General features: G+C 38.6%; 1 protein-coding gene across 8 annotated transcripts in view; it reads right to left on the minus strand.

Annotated features, from left to right (window-relative positions):
• The window catches only part of St18 (ST18 C2H2C-type zinc finger transcription factor), a 314,859-nt gene that overhangs the window by 22,196 nt on the left and 277,454 nt on the right, over positions 1-15,209 (minus strand). For 6 of the 8 annotated variants that reach the window (XM_028773409.1, XM_028773407.1, XM_028773405.1 and 3 more), the window contains 2 exons: positions 9,344-9,589; positions 4,049-4,164 (listed from right to left, as the gene is read on the minus strand). In XM_028773409.1, coding sequence (XP_028629242.1) covers positions 4,049-4,164; positions 9,344-9,589 — 362 coding nt within the window. The remainder of the gene's footprint in view (positions 1-4,048; positions 4,165-9,343; positions 9,590-15,209) is intronic. The other 2 variants (XM_028773412.1, XM_028773411.1) reach the window with 1 other exon arrangement.

Consider the following 15,209-nt stretch of genomic DNA (forward strand, 5'->3'; position numbering starts at 1 on the left):
ATCATACTCAGGCTGAGTTATCCTTTTAGTAAACATTTACCCATTAAATACAGAAAAAAAACCTCATTGAATGTTTTTTAACTGGAAAGTGTAGGGCTGTCAAGTACTTGGGAATTCACATGCCCAAATGGTGTTTTAAAAGCACTTGTGTTCATTTTATTTCTGTTCTATTTTCAACTATGCTCATTAAGACTGCCAAAAGATACAAAGAAGTAATATTGATTTTAAACCAATTATCTGTAAATTACCAATGAATATAGGATAAATATATACATATAATTAGATGAAACATTAAAGCTTTGTGGTTATAAAAAGGTCAAAAGAGTAAATAATTAGTAGCAATAGTATTTCTGACAGGAGAATGATGTTCTTAATTGAGTTCCTGATAGGCTTCTGATACCATATGTATCATATGTATCATATGTCAAATCTCTGGTGAAAAAATATATTATGTAATATTGCATAATATCAGTTGGATGATATATTCTTGGGGGGATTTCTGATAAAAATAACAAAGTTAAAGGGAGGAAACTAGCTAATTTTCTTGGTAACTGATGTTCAAATCTATTCAAGGCAGAGGATAGTTGACAAAGTTTAAATTTTTTCTTTTGATGATCTTTGAGTGAGCTATCATGGCATGATTATCTCTTAAAAATAAATTTAAATATAATGAAGATAGGACAGAAATTAGCACACTAACATAGACACATATAAATATGAGGGTCCCATACAAATGCTGAACATGGGACGTGGGAGGTCTGTTAACTTCCAGGGAATTCATGACAGACTCAAAAGCATAGTTCAAGGTCTGGGGTGTCTTCTTGTGTATCTTTAGCTTCAGAGTCAGGAGTCGTGTCCCCTATGAAATAACACCACTTCATTTTTTTTCTGGCCCAGGAGGGTCATTCTTCAATAACACAGCAAATAATTTGTAATGACTTTTAACAATTTCTAAAAACTTAACTTCAAAAGATAGAAATTTGCCATTTTGGAATTCACTTTAAAAGAAGTTTTAAAAAGCTAATGTAGAAGCTCAAATAGCAGACCCATGTGGGAATGAGTGCATGGCTCTCATACATGGGTTCCTGGAAAAAAAATCTTCTGAGAAATTTCAGTTCTTGTGTGACTGGTACCCTTTGTCATTTTGTATTACCAGTAAGACACAGGTAAAGCCTCAACTTAGCAACTAACTGTTCATGCTTGACTACAGAATCTGTAAAAAATGCCGATGTGTAAGCTTCTTTAAAAGTTAGTTGCAGACTGGACCCAGCATTCCTGTCTTCTAAGAGGCTTCATCTATCAGCTGATGGAGACATATGTAGATATTAGGCAGACATCTGGCAGAGCTCAGGGGCTCTTGTTGAAGAGTCAGGGGAAGGACTAAGGGAGCCAGAGGGGTCAATGGCACCACTAACTATCCTGGGCCCATGGGGGCTCAAAGAACGTGCAGATACTAGGCCTCATACACATATGTAGCAGATGTGCAGCTTGGTCTTCATGTGGGTTTCCTAACAATTGGAGCTCAGGCTGTCTCTGACTCTGATGCTTGCCTTTGGATCGCTTTTCTCTAGCTAGTGTAACTTGTCTGGCCTTAGTGGAAGAAGATGTGCTTAGTCCTGATATGACTTGATGTGCCCAGGGTAGGTTGGTACCTGGAGGGATGATTCCCTTCCCTAAGAAGAGGAAAGTTGGGAATGGAAGAAGGAGTGGGAGGTAGGATTGGGAGGAGAGGAGGCAAGGGATATAAAGCAAATAAATTAAAAAAAAGAAAAAGCTACTTGCATATCAGATAGCAAACTGGTCTTCTCAAAACAATGATCTATGGATATGCATTTGAAATATGCACTGTATCACAGGCTATTGTAGATGTGGCTTGAGTATCTAAGAAGCACACAATACATATTATAAACTAATTATATAGTCATGCAAACCACAAAATGAGGAAAGAAGAGCTGCTGGGCTTCATTCTCAGGGAGGTCAGAAGGCAATAGAGAGCAGAAAGCAAGCAATTATATACACTGGTAAGTACTGGTGAAGAAAGGATCTTGAAAACAGGGTAGAAGTGTCAGCTCTAGAGTTGAGAAACCACAGTGGGTGGATGGCCTTTCTGGCAAGTGATGGTGAAGGGAAAGACTAAGAAAGAAGAGTGTGGACTCCTTTCAGAGACCATGGGGAGAGGTTACTGCAATGGTAAGGCCCTGAGACAAGTGTGCTCCTCATGTGCTCAGGAAATAAGAGATGAGGTTGCCTAATGGGTACGGTCTAGGAGAAGGATGTGCTCTGTCCCCATGAGCTAGTGGATATGCCTCAGAGATTAAATCCAGGGATGGCAGCTCCTATACATGTAGGAAGTGGAGAAAAGAAGTCTCAGGACTAAGCTTCAGGTATTTCAGTCACCAGAGATCTGTGCTGAGTCTACAAAGCAATCACTGTGAGGAAAGGAAAGTCTTCAGGTAAGGGGGTCCCAGGGTCTCATGGCTCATGGAGGAGGTCATGATCACCAAACCTGCTGTCTGTCAGGGATGCAAAGGTCAAGGACTCACCTCCTGACTGGAGGTGGAAGGGCTGTGGAGAGCTTCCAAAGAACAGTGGTTTAGGTGGAACTGGAAGAATGGAAGATTCAGGAGAAAAATAGGGTCATGCACCTCCAACAACTTCCTGAGAAGCTTAGCTCTAAGAAGAAGAGGGGATAAGAGAATCTACTTTGAAGCTGTTCCAGGGGAGTTTTTAATGGAAATATGTTTATGTAGAAGATTACAGAAGGTAAGATGTGGTGCCCAAGTAGAAAGGTTACTCTTTTCCACAAACTAACTAGAAGTCCACATATCTGTACATCATTCTACACTTTCCTGATGGAAAATTATTTCCATAATGTCACTCATCCACCCACTCACACACTCACCTACCCACTCACCCACTCACCACCCAGTCATCCACCCACTCACACACCTACTCACATATTCACCCATCCAGTCATCCACCACTCACCCATCCACTCACGCACCCACCCATTCACTCACCCACTCATCCACTCAACCACCCATCTACTCACTCATCTACCCACTCACCCACCCACTCACACACCTATCCACTTACCCACTCACTCACCTACTCACCCACTCACCCACCCACTCGCCCACTCATCACTCACTCAAACACTCACCCACTTACTCATCTACCCATTCACCCACCCACCTACTCACTCACCCATCCACTCACTTTCATTGCTGCCTCCGGGTTTGTATGTATTATATTTTGATTTTATTGAAATATATTGTCATATTTATGGGGTTGCTATGAAATATATCTTAAATATCTCTGAAAGGCCATACCATGTATTGAATGCCATGTAACCAGGCTATGTTAGTACTGACAGGTGGTAAACATCAAGGAGTGTGGCTTAGTGGGAGGTCACTGTAGCTAAGTCCCCAAAAGGGTATACTGGAACCCCTCTTCTTGTTACTAAACACAAAAAGGTGTTTTCTCCATTATATGCTCCTGTCATGAAGTTCTTTCTGCTTCAACCCAACCCAAGCCCAAAGGCAACAGAGGAAAGTGGTCATATATCAAAATTTTCAAATCCACAAGCCATAATAAACCTTTTTTTTCTCATCAATGAATGAAGCTGGTTACTTTGTAGCAGTGACCAAAGGCTGAATAACACAGGGGTACAATGAGATGGTTTGATTCTTGTATACTTTGTATTAATCAGGGAAATTGTTCATTGAACTCTTCTGAGCTAAAAAATCCAAAGAGGAACGAAAACCATCCTTTCCCAAGTCATGCTTTTTAGAGTGTTTCAAGGTTAGCTGACTTCCTGAAGTCAGAATTTAGATACTGTGAGTCAATATATCTTTAACTGAAAATGTGTGACTATGATGAGTGTGTCTCTATCTTGTTTTTAAACATACATACACTTAGAAGCTCCCTTAGTGCCGTGCCGAGAGCAAGGTATATTCTGACTAGCTCAGTTGTCCTAAAATAGTCACTCTCAGTTGTACATTTATGTCTCTTAATTTGCAGAATCTCTTAGGGAAGCATGACTTACGTGATTAATTCTTTCTTGAGATCTCTTGTATGGAGCTTGGACTTTGGGCTTGGAATAGAGGCCTCTCCAGCAAACTTTTTTTCCTCTAAATTTTCTAGGGAGTTCACAGGGTCTTTCTGGAAAACAAACAATAGCCAAAACAAAAAAAACAAACAAACAAACAAAGGTAAGTGGGGAAAGAAAGAGACAGAAGACATTAGGGAACTCTGAAAAGGCAACTGGATTTGAAGCTATTGGTATCAAGTTTGAGTTTGGCTTGAAGACTTGCCTAGAGTACTGCAAAGGAGTTATATAAAGAATAGACAGATAATAAATGAAAGGATATATATTGATTGTTATAGACCTTTATCCAAAAAGTGAAGGATTATAACTGAGACAGAACCTCTTTTAAACATTCACTTCTTTGTGCATATGGAGACATCTCTTGAACTGTATGGTTGTTAGTATATTATATTAGTATGGTTCAAGTTTTTTTTTTTCATTAAATAAACATGCCCTAACAAACTCAGGAATCATTTTTTTCTCTCATGTCCAGCTGTCACAGCAGCAGCAAAATAAAAGGAACCTTGTACCACAGTATAGGCACTAGTAGAAATACCTCAATTGATGCTATTTTATGCCCAATTAACAGACACCAGTGTGGAACAATACCATCCTTCATATTGTCTGTGCTGCTACAGTATTCTGTGTTACTTTACTAATAAAAAAAAGTTGATACCAATATGTACTGGAAGGGAAATGCATACGTACCTGTATAAACTGCAGAGAATGGCTGTTTCAATGCCACCTGCCCCTATCTGCAGCAAGGTAAGCCAGTGAAGTGGCTAAGCTTGTCTTTAAAGCTTTATTAGGAAAATGGCTGAAACAAAAGGATTCCTGATCATGGAGATTTACACCTGCCCATCCTTCCTCCCTCTGATATGGATTTGGCTTAGGAGCTGCTCCATTCTAGCTCAGCCTCTCCACAACATATCCACTTACAACCAAGCTTGGGAGGGAAGGCTTCTGGGGAGGGTTAAATCTGTGTCTTATGGAATGTGGGATTATGGAAAGATTTTAAAGGAAATGATCAATATTAAAGCCCAAACTATTGTACTGCTAAAATGCATATAAAACAATGTTGGTTGGATATATGTTATTTAATTTGGCATGGCAAAGTATTGTAAAGGGTTTTTCCAAGATGGCTTTGTTGGTAATGACCTTTTAAATATTTCATAACTTCTAAATCTATAGACTCTTATGTTTTAAATTGTTTGTATTTTCTGCTTTTGCTTTGCCTTGTACTCTGCGAAACTGCAGAGAAAGTAAATACATGTGGCTACAGTGAAAAAAATGTTAGTATTAGTTCTGTTACAGAAACATATTATGCTAGATGAATTTTCAAATAACATTCAGTGTAGAATTCAGTAATACTTTTGAGACTTTTATTTAACACTTCAAAAAAGTATAGTTTGGAAAAATCGTAATTTTGATATGCTAGCAAGGCATGTGTGTGTGTGTGTGTGTGTGTGTGTGTGTATTTAGAGAGTGCACGTGTGCACCCAGATCCTTCAATGTACAGATGGAAGGTTATATTGATTTCAGTAAAGACCAGAACATAATGGTAACATGAATAACAGATAATAGCATCTGGCCCTTTTAAAATTTTAAGCCCTAAAATCTTTGGAGAACTGACAGTTGAATAAAGCTGACAGCCCTAGTTATTTCTCAGTGCTTTCCTTTTGAGATATTTTGAATTTTTTCCAGATTCAGGATATTTTTTTAGGGGGCATCTGGACAGGCTATTTCGCTGAGAGAGATAGACAATATTTTCTGAAAATTACCACAAAAATTAAGCAACTGTTGTGCATATGAACTAGATAACAATGAATTAGAAATAATCACTCAATTTCCAGTAGTGCAAGAGCTGTGAGTTGGGGCAAACGGGAAGAAATACTTTCAGGTCTTCAAACATTCACGATGAACTACTGATGTGTACACAATGTCCCTAAGCAAGCATGGCAAAGGGACCCTTCCTCAGTCACATCCTGCAGAGTTGCCAGGGCACCAGACTTTAGTTCTCATCCTTGGAGCTCCCAGGGCTTCTATACACCTTGCCCAAACAATCTCTTTCCTCTTCCTCTTCCATTTCTTCCTCTGTGATGACTTCTTTCCCTCTTTCCAATGTTTCTTAATATTCCCTAGCATTCTGTTGTGATATTCTTTCTTTTTCTTTCCTTCCTCCCTCCTTCTCTTCTTTCCTTGCTTCGTCTTTCCCTTCCTCCCTCCTTTCTTTCTATCTTTCTTTCTTAAATACATTTGCCCCACTTTGCTTTATTTTTTATCCAAGCTAATCACTTAATTTTTGTGATACAAAGACAAGCAACCATACCTTCCTGTGTATCAGTCAGTTCTCTTCTCTAAAAATGTTAGTACACTTGTTTCACTGAATTGCTCGGATAATATGACATGCTTCAGAAGGAGTTCTTGTCTTTTTTTCTTACTGTATGTGGTGTTCTTTTGATTTTTTCTAAACAAAGATTCTGAATATAAATTACTTAATCCAAGTTACTTTTCAAAAACATTATCTATCAAGCCTTATACTTGCTATCTTCAAGATTCAATACAGTATGTGAAAAATACTCTCTTTTCATGGAATACCTTGGTTCAGATGAGACAACAAAAAACAAAGGTATGTAACTGTACCAGAGAGTTTCAATGGTTGAATATCACTTTTGTGTGAGTCTCTACCATCTGTGAATACCCAGGAAAGAAGCATTTAGTTCACTCAGGAAATCATGGTTTTCTATACACACAGAGCATCCCTGCAGGCTTTCTGGACTGTGTCAGTGGGACAAAATTCCAGTGCATCTTCTAAATTATATTTCTGAATGATCAGGTTGAAAACTGTAGAGTAAGACTGCCCTTTTAGACATGAAGTAAGTCATTTTGAAAACTAGATTAAAAAACCCTTCCTTCTCTCTCTTTCTTCCTCTCTCCTACTATGTGTATGTGAAACACTGCCACAAATATATGGTGAAGTAGGGAAAACCATAAAACATTTGGATCCATACAACTACTAAAGATGAATCTAAATGTTTCTTTTTTAAAACTTTTTATACAACAGATTGGAAAGCAAAGATAAAATTGTTGTTAGACTCATTTTCCGACACAGTGGACTGTATGTATGATAGACAAGAAGGCAGTGGTGGAAGGTACAGACATGTAGTGTCAGCCATACTGTTCTGGATACTTTATGTGAAAGAAACACATACTCAAGGGCTCATTTTCGTTATTACAACTCAGAATTACATCTTCTGCCTGACACAGGGCACCAAGATGGTAGGAAAGTTTTTAGTACATAAACTGACCAAGAATAGGTCAATACAGACATGTAGTCAAAAGAAGAATGTTTAAAAGCCTTTCATTACATGATGTTGAACTATATCAAAACATGCTGGAATTCCTACTTCATGTAAGAATGAGATGCAGTTACAGCTACTCTGTACTACACTGTTTCCCTTGACACAGACTGAATTTTATTCCACCCATGTCAGCTCCCAGCACCCTGTTTGCTGCCTCTTCAGCTCTACTAGTAGGTGAGTGGGGTGTATCTTGGGTTCTTCTGCATACACAAGATGGCAGTGGGAGAAGTTTGTAGTCAGCACCACTGACCAATAACCTGCCTATGACAGTAAAGATATTTGGGTTTTGGAGCATGTCAGAATTTTCAAGTTAGGGATATTTGACTGATGATGTCTATGTAAAAATCTGAAAAACTCCCAACTAGTTGGGTAGAGTAGTGTCAGTCTAACTGAATGCTGCTGCTGCTGCTGCTGCTGCTGCTGCTGCTGCTGCTGCTGCTACTCCTGCTACTGCTGCATAATTCTATTCATCCTCCAGGTGGGGTACAGACTGGCATAGTTGATGTTGATACAAGGAGTCCTAGGGGCAGGATTTCTTCCAGATGGATGTCTCTGACCACCACAGTGGTTCCTGGGTCTTGTTACTTTTGCTGGTTTATTAAGAAAGGGTTTCACTATGCAGTGAGCCTTAAACATGTCCTTGAACTCAATCTTCTTGCCTTAGATTCTTTGGTGCTAGAATTAAAGACTTACAGGTATGTGCCCCATGTCTGTCTTTTTATCCCAGCCTTTGGTGTGAGTCCTCTGTAATACTATATATAGGCTTGAGGCCAGGTGTGCATCACGGTGAAGATGAGGACCTCACCACTTATCCTTAGAGATGCTGGAGGAAATATGTAGAAGAGGGGAGAAAGGAATGGAGAATCTCCTAGCCTGTGGTCACTTCTGTAGATGCTGACTCTAATTTCTGAGACAGTAAACAAAAATCAAATTTGATCCCCACTTCCCGCCCCAACCTAAGTCTCTGAAACTCAAATAGCTAAACAAGATCATAAGTATTTATACAGCAAATAGATGTCAGTCCCTTAAACACACCACCTGCAAAGCCCATAAACAACATTCCTGATTAATATAACAGTAGGATCACTTATATTCATCAATAGGTTACCTTTGTAATTATGTAGGACCTAAGGATCTGCTCAGGCCAAGTCAATGGCTCACTCTACAGAAATGAGGAGGGCTGGATGCTTCTCATTCTGTCACAATGTTGGCCCATGAGTATATCTTGTGGACTTTGGGACAGATTCTACCTAGATGTCCAGTATATGTGACCTTCTGGTTACTCACATAACTCTCCATGGACATGCTCACACAGGAACTCTAAAAGACCAAAGGCATGGCTTTGGCATTTCAAGATTCTTATTGTCCCTGGCTCGGTTTCACTCTGATTGAAATTGTATTACTGAGGTAACCTTTTATTGTTGAGTAATACATTGCTCCTTATAGTCTGGTGTGAGAACAACTACTAGCATCGTGTGAATAAAACACACTTTAATGGTGTTAATCTAGACAAATGACCTGAAAAGTTGACTGGATTAATAAGTTTCATCTGAAGTTTAAGAGCACTATTTTATCATGATTTAAAACAAGGCACAAAGGCTAGGAAATGGCTCTCACTGCTCATGCAGAGGCTCGAGGTTCAGTTTGCAGCATTTACGTGGTGGCTCATAGTCATCTATAAATTCCTGTTCCATGGGATTTGACCCCTTCTTGTGATGTTCATAATAAGCATCAGGCATGCATGAGGTATACATAAATAAATGGAGGCAAATCATTCATACACATAAAAATAAAATGAAAATCTAAAGCAAGGCATAACACTTTTTGCGAAGGTAGTAATGTGAAAGAAAATTTAGGGTGGAAATCTCGTTGATAGACATTGGCACATTACCTCTTTCTCCTCCTCTGTCTTCCCATGGGATTTGCTATAGTTGATGGGAACATTCCAGCTTTCTTGGTCACAGAGAGCCTGATAGAAGGCAGCATTGACCAGAAGGCTGCTTGCTTTGAATGGGGACGAGGATGGGGTTGTAATTGTAGTGTGTGAGGAAGTTGGGGGTATAGACTTGTCGAGGATTCGATTTTTTTTCATGCTTAAGTCCAATGTGCCATTTTCATCCACTTCTATCTCAGCTCCCTGATGGAGAACAGAAACAGAAAGAGAAAACATCTCAGCAGTTTACAGTGAGAGCCTAGCTATGCAGGGCTTTTAAGGGATAATTTAAAATGTAAGCTTTTATGGAAGAATATCTGCTTTTAAAACCAGCTTTCTGATTTGCATTGGGTAACATTCAATTCTTAGGCAGACTTTAAAGAATAGTCCCATTAGTGTGCATCGTATTTCTGGGTTTAAACAAAGTAAGCTTAATATAAATAAGATGCATTGGCTAAAACAGTTTTACATACTTGCGTATTTTTAGTTTAGCTTCGAAACTCTTTTCTTTTTTTAACAATAAATACTATTTACTTATTATTTTCAGAGTGTGGAGATACATTTGTTTGGCACAAATTCTACATGACAGGAGTATTATTACAAGCTTAACATTTTCAACATTAATATTGGTATTCAGCAAAAGTGATCAATAACTTCCCAACTCCCTGAATCATTATATTAATCTAATATCATTAATATGCAAATGTAAGCTGCTAGAAGAGAATTTTCTAGAGTATTTGGGAGTAGGAAAGCAACATGCACCCTAGATCATCTGAACTGAAGATGCTTGGGTAAACTGTGATTGATGGGGAGGAAGAGGTGCTGTGTGTAGAACGACTTCACCCTGGGGACTTGTGGTTTCAGTTTTATAATGAAGGTTTAGGATAAAGGCATTTGTTTTCTAGTGCTTCATGTAAGACTTACTAGTGATGAGGCTTTCCAGGCCTATCTCCTCTAGGAAGCCTTGACCAAGCAGCTCATTGATTTTGAGGAGTAGCCTCTCACTCTGTTTGGGATTACATCTGTGGTTTGGTTCTTTTTCAAGATTTGTATTGTAGGTGACTTTTGTTAACATTACCACAGCTCCCTAAAGCTGGAAGAATATGCCAAATGGAGCAAACAACCTTGCTACATCATCCATCAATTTAGTTAGCTTCTTGACAAATTCGTGACTTTTCCTTTTTAGCTGGCAAAGGAGAAGTCCTTTTGATTATGTTAGTAGGATCCATAACTCCTGAAGTCACCTAATTCTGCCCAGTGCATATGTTTTATAAAGCCCCTCTGATACCCCTCTTTCGAAACAGTCACCATGATACCATTGCTGGGATTGTTGCTTGTGCTTGATTAGAAATAAGTCTCCCTTCTTTTTTGTTTGCTTTACCTCCAAAGTTCCCATCTAGTCTTTCAGCCCATCAGTATGGGAGGTAAATACACTTCTAACATGCAGACTAAGATGCTTTCGCCATATCTTTCTGTCCCCTTTTTAGCAAATAGTTTAATCTCCTGTGATAGTTTTAAGCCCTGAATTTGACATTACAGCTTATCCGGGATAATAACATAGTAACCACAGAATCTTATGCCATCTGTATAAAATCAAATACATTTTTATACCAGCATTAATAAACCTCAGTTACAAAAAAAAATCCAAGATATTAACTGTATCAGTGCCACTAGACCCTTTCTTACATGGGCTCATAATACATTCTGCCAGTTGGGCATCAAAGCAATTTTTTTTCCTTGTAGCTGATGTGTAACTATAGCAATGAAACAGAGCAATAGTAATCAAGTTTAATGGCCAACGTAAAGTAAAATGCTAAATATTGTAGTTGCTGACATTTTTCATAAAAAATTAAAAAAAAAAACTTGGGTTAAGGCTGCACAACCAATATTCACATAAAATTCCAGACCTCTGTGACAGATGGCTTAGGAAAACGGAGCCATGTGACTGGGCTGCAGAGTTTTATAGTGCAAAACCCATAAATAGTGCAGATTCAAGCTTTGAAAAATATCAACTATTCCAAGAATAAAGTCTCTCATATATATGTGTATATATGTATATATTAATTTTTATAAAAGTATTTCAAATATTTTTTAATTTACAGATTCTAGGAACCATTATAATTATTTGTCTTACATAGAGTTGATTAAAAAAAAATCTCACTCTTAGTGTTTGAAAGAGGTGTCCCAACTGGCTGCTCAGGGCACCTGACTTGGGGAATGGGGACGCTGTGTGCTGGGGATAGGAGTACAGATGGGCTTTAAGTAAGTGTGCAGATGCATCCAACAATTACACTGTAGCAGTAGCAGAAAAGGCCCTTTCTACCCATGACGCGGATCACACATTCACAGCATGGGTTTTTATTCAAAGTAATACCACCAGGCATCATATTTCTATGCTTTGATCTCCAAATGTCAGCACAGAAATCTGGGCGGTGGGAGTAATTGGTGGAGAGGCAGGGCTAGAGGTTCAGTTGAGGTGGCATTTCTCTCTCACTCCTTCTAACACTTAGATTTCTGAAGTGCTATTTGGGATCCTTGTTCTAAGTATTTATACTTTAAGTTTCTTGGGGCTGGCTTTCAGCTTAGAAGGGACGACATAGGCCATCTATTGATGCTTACTTTGAGTTGTCTACTGCTACGGGTATGTTCATTGCATTACTAAGAATATACAAATATGATCATAACACTATAGTGTAGAGAACAGAGAAACTGAAAAACAGATTGTTTTGGCTTTCAAGGGCTTACTTTATGGATGATGAAGGGTAATAAGCTTATTATTAATGATGGTTAAATGGAAAGTTTACAGAGTGAATGTACTCTTCATCTCTGCTAGAAGATAAAACATGACCTAGATGTCCAAGAGCAGGGGAAAGATTAATGTAACTATGGCACCTCTGATAACTGGAACATTACCTGGTCAGTGAGACAATGATTATGAGGACCAAAGAGCAAATAGAAAGTCCTTATATAATTGAAGTTAGAAACCAAGCCCACTCTCTATTCTTACTCATCAGTAAGTAAGGACTACCCTGTCAAGATAAAAAAAATGCAAAACATGTTTATAAAAACAGAATTATTCAGTGCAGAGAGGAAATGACTAACCCAAGGTGTGAAATTGAAATAAAGTTTAAATATGCTTCCCCAAATTTCTAGGATTTGTTCAAGCAAGACAGATATTTTAAATTTGAAATAATAGTGTACTGAGTTCCTGGTAATCTGACAGTATATGAGCCATAAGGTATTTTAGAAAAGAACTAAGACTATGTGTAAATTCAAATTCAAACTTGTTTTCCATAAATTATAGCTTTGCCATTCAGAGAAAATTATTCGATATTTCTGTACCACTGTTTCTTTCATTGAATAATGGGAAATTATTATCCATGGTATAGTCTTTAGAAAGATTTAAAGGGATTCACATGGTCAGAGAGTTTATGAATAGTACCTACCACATAGTAGGCATTCTATAAATCACAATCCCCAGAAAAGACATAGCCCTAGGCTATTGTTTATAGTACTAACGAATCAATCTTTTATTTATTTACTTATTTAAAGACAGGATCTTGCTAAGATAGCCCAGGATGGCCTCAAGCTAACAATACACTGTCTCAGCCTCTCTACTGCTGCCGTTACAGGCTGAAGCACCATGACCAGCTAGGAACCAGTTAGTACATATCTAGTTACAGTGTACATATGCAGTTAGTTCCTTAAGATCCCTACCTTGAGACCCCATCATTGTTCACTCACAATGTATGGTACAATGTGTTCAGTTGTTAAAATCTGCTTGGTTTTAACCACCCAAGGTCCACTGGGGTATTCCTGTGAATAGGCAGCACTAATGGCATGTTGTTTCTAGGACTTGTTCAAGAAAAAACAGACTTTAAACTTTAAACACTTCAAGTAAGTGTCATTTTTTTGTTTTCTTTTAAGGCACACTGTGCATATGTCATTTTGTCTAAACAGGTGGGAAAAACACCAAAACAAACAACAGAGTGCTTGGCAAGTAGCAGTGATGAGGATAAAGATAGACTTGAAGCATGTTCTACCTCTGTGGGTTAGAATGGAAGGAGGAAAAGTGGGCTGCATTTGTCACAGACTGCTCCAGCTCTCAGGGCATTGACAGGAAGGGCCCAGGAAACTCAGGATACTCACTCTTTGCCCACTTACACCCATGGCCTACTCCTGCCTGGAGTTCCAGTGGCTAGGCAAAAGGATCTTAAGGTATGTGACATTGTAGCCCATTTATGTCTATTTATGTCTCAAAACTCAAATTTATGTCAAATAAAAATGGCGGGCATTCTCTGTGTCTTAGAACCAACAAATATGTTGGAATCAAAAGAAAACTAGTGTTTCAGACAAAATTACCTCCTAAGGATGTTCATTAAGGACTAAAGACATAAATTATTTTCTCCTTTCTTAATTCCTTAAACCACATGTAAGAGATCTGGTAATATGAATGAGTTATTTAGAGACAACATGGTGTTTTAACATCTTGTCCCTTCTAAAATTTAAAATGTCATGAGCTCTGGTTTGAAAAGACATGCTAGACATGGCCTTGTGTTCTCTGCACAGGTATGGTATGTACATGGTATATAGAGAACACAGGTTGCTTAAGTGGAAAATAGTGCGTATAGCAGGGTAAATTATCTATATTGTCTCTGGTGGTCTGAATGAAAGTGGCCCCTGGAGACTCATAGAAAATGGCATTAGTGGGGGTGTGGCTTTGTTGAAAGAAGTGTGTCACTGGGAAGTGGGCTTTGAGGCTTTCAGATGCTAGGCCCAGGGTTTTACTTTTTCCTGTTGATCCAAATGTAGAACTCTCAGCTCATTATGTCTGCCTGTGTGTTATCATACTTCCCACCATGATGATAATGGACTAAAGCTCTTTCCTTTATAAGAGTTGCCATGGCCATGGTGTCTCTTAACAGCAATAGAAACCATCCATCATTCTTTTATATTTATATAGGGATGCAGTTCCCTTGAACCTTTGAAAACAATTTAAGTGTTTTTGTAGATCACTGATTCAGAACCCTACTTAGTTGGTGTGGAGTTAGTTGTGCAGCACTTTTAAGATTTGCGGGTTTTGGTCTACAGGTCACAGTGTGTTATTTAGTTCATTCTCTGATTCGTGCTCTCAGAAGCTAAAGAGATACTCACAGCAAATGTCTCTAGATGGGATCAAAAGGAAAGGAAGAGACTAGTCCTCCTTGGTACAAATAGAAGGTACTGTGAAGCTACCTGTGTATGATCTGACCTCCACACACCCATCTCTACCTCAGATGTCCAAGGAAGGGCCATTCCTGTCCTTCTGCTTATCTGGAAGCTCCTTGAATCCAGGGTCTGAAGCTCAGTTTATTCCAGTGGATCTTAACCTTCCTAATGCTGTGACTCTTTAATAAAATTCCTTATGTTGTTATGACCCCAACCAACTGTAATTTTGCTACTGTTATGAACTGCAATGTAAATGTCTGAGTTCTCTGGTGGTCTTAGATGACCCCTGTGAAAGGGCTATTTGGCCCTCAAGTGGGTGGAAACACACAGTTTGGGAACTGCTAGTCTTATAGGTCTTACAGGTGGTGGAGGCAGTGCTTAGACCCCACTTGTTAAGGTAACTCATACAAGTATAGAATAAGAAAACTTGCTTGTCTTCATTTGCTTCTAAATATAAAGTTTAGGAGATCTGATGGACACAAACTTTCAGAAATAAAGACACTAACAACAACAACAACAAAACTCAAATCTACTGGAAGAAGAACTAAGCTGACATGTAATGCTCATGGGAAGATTATATGTAATCCCATGTTTATCAGTAATAGCAAAGCCCACA

Source organism: Grammomys surdaster, unplaced genomic scaffold (genome assembly GCF_004785775.1).
Source record: "Grammomys surdaster isolate TR1022 unplaced genomic scaffold, NIH_TR_1.0 226, whole genome shotgun sequence".
In the NCBI taxonomy this organism is placed as follows: Eukaryota; Metazoa; Chordata; class Mammalia; order Rodentia; family Muridae; genus Grammomys; species Grammomys surdaster.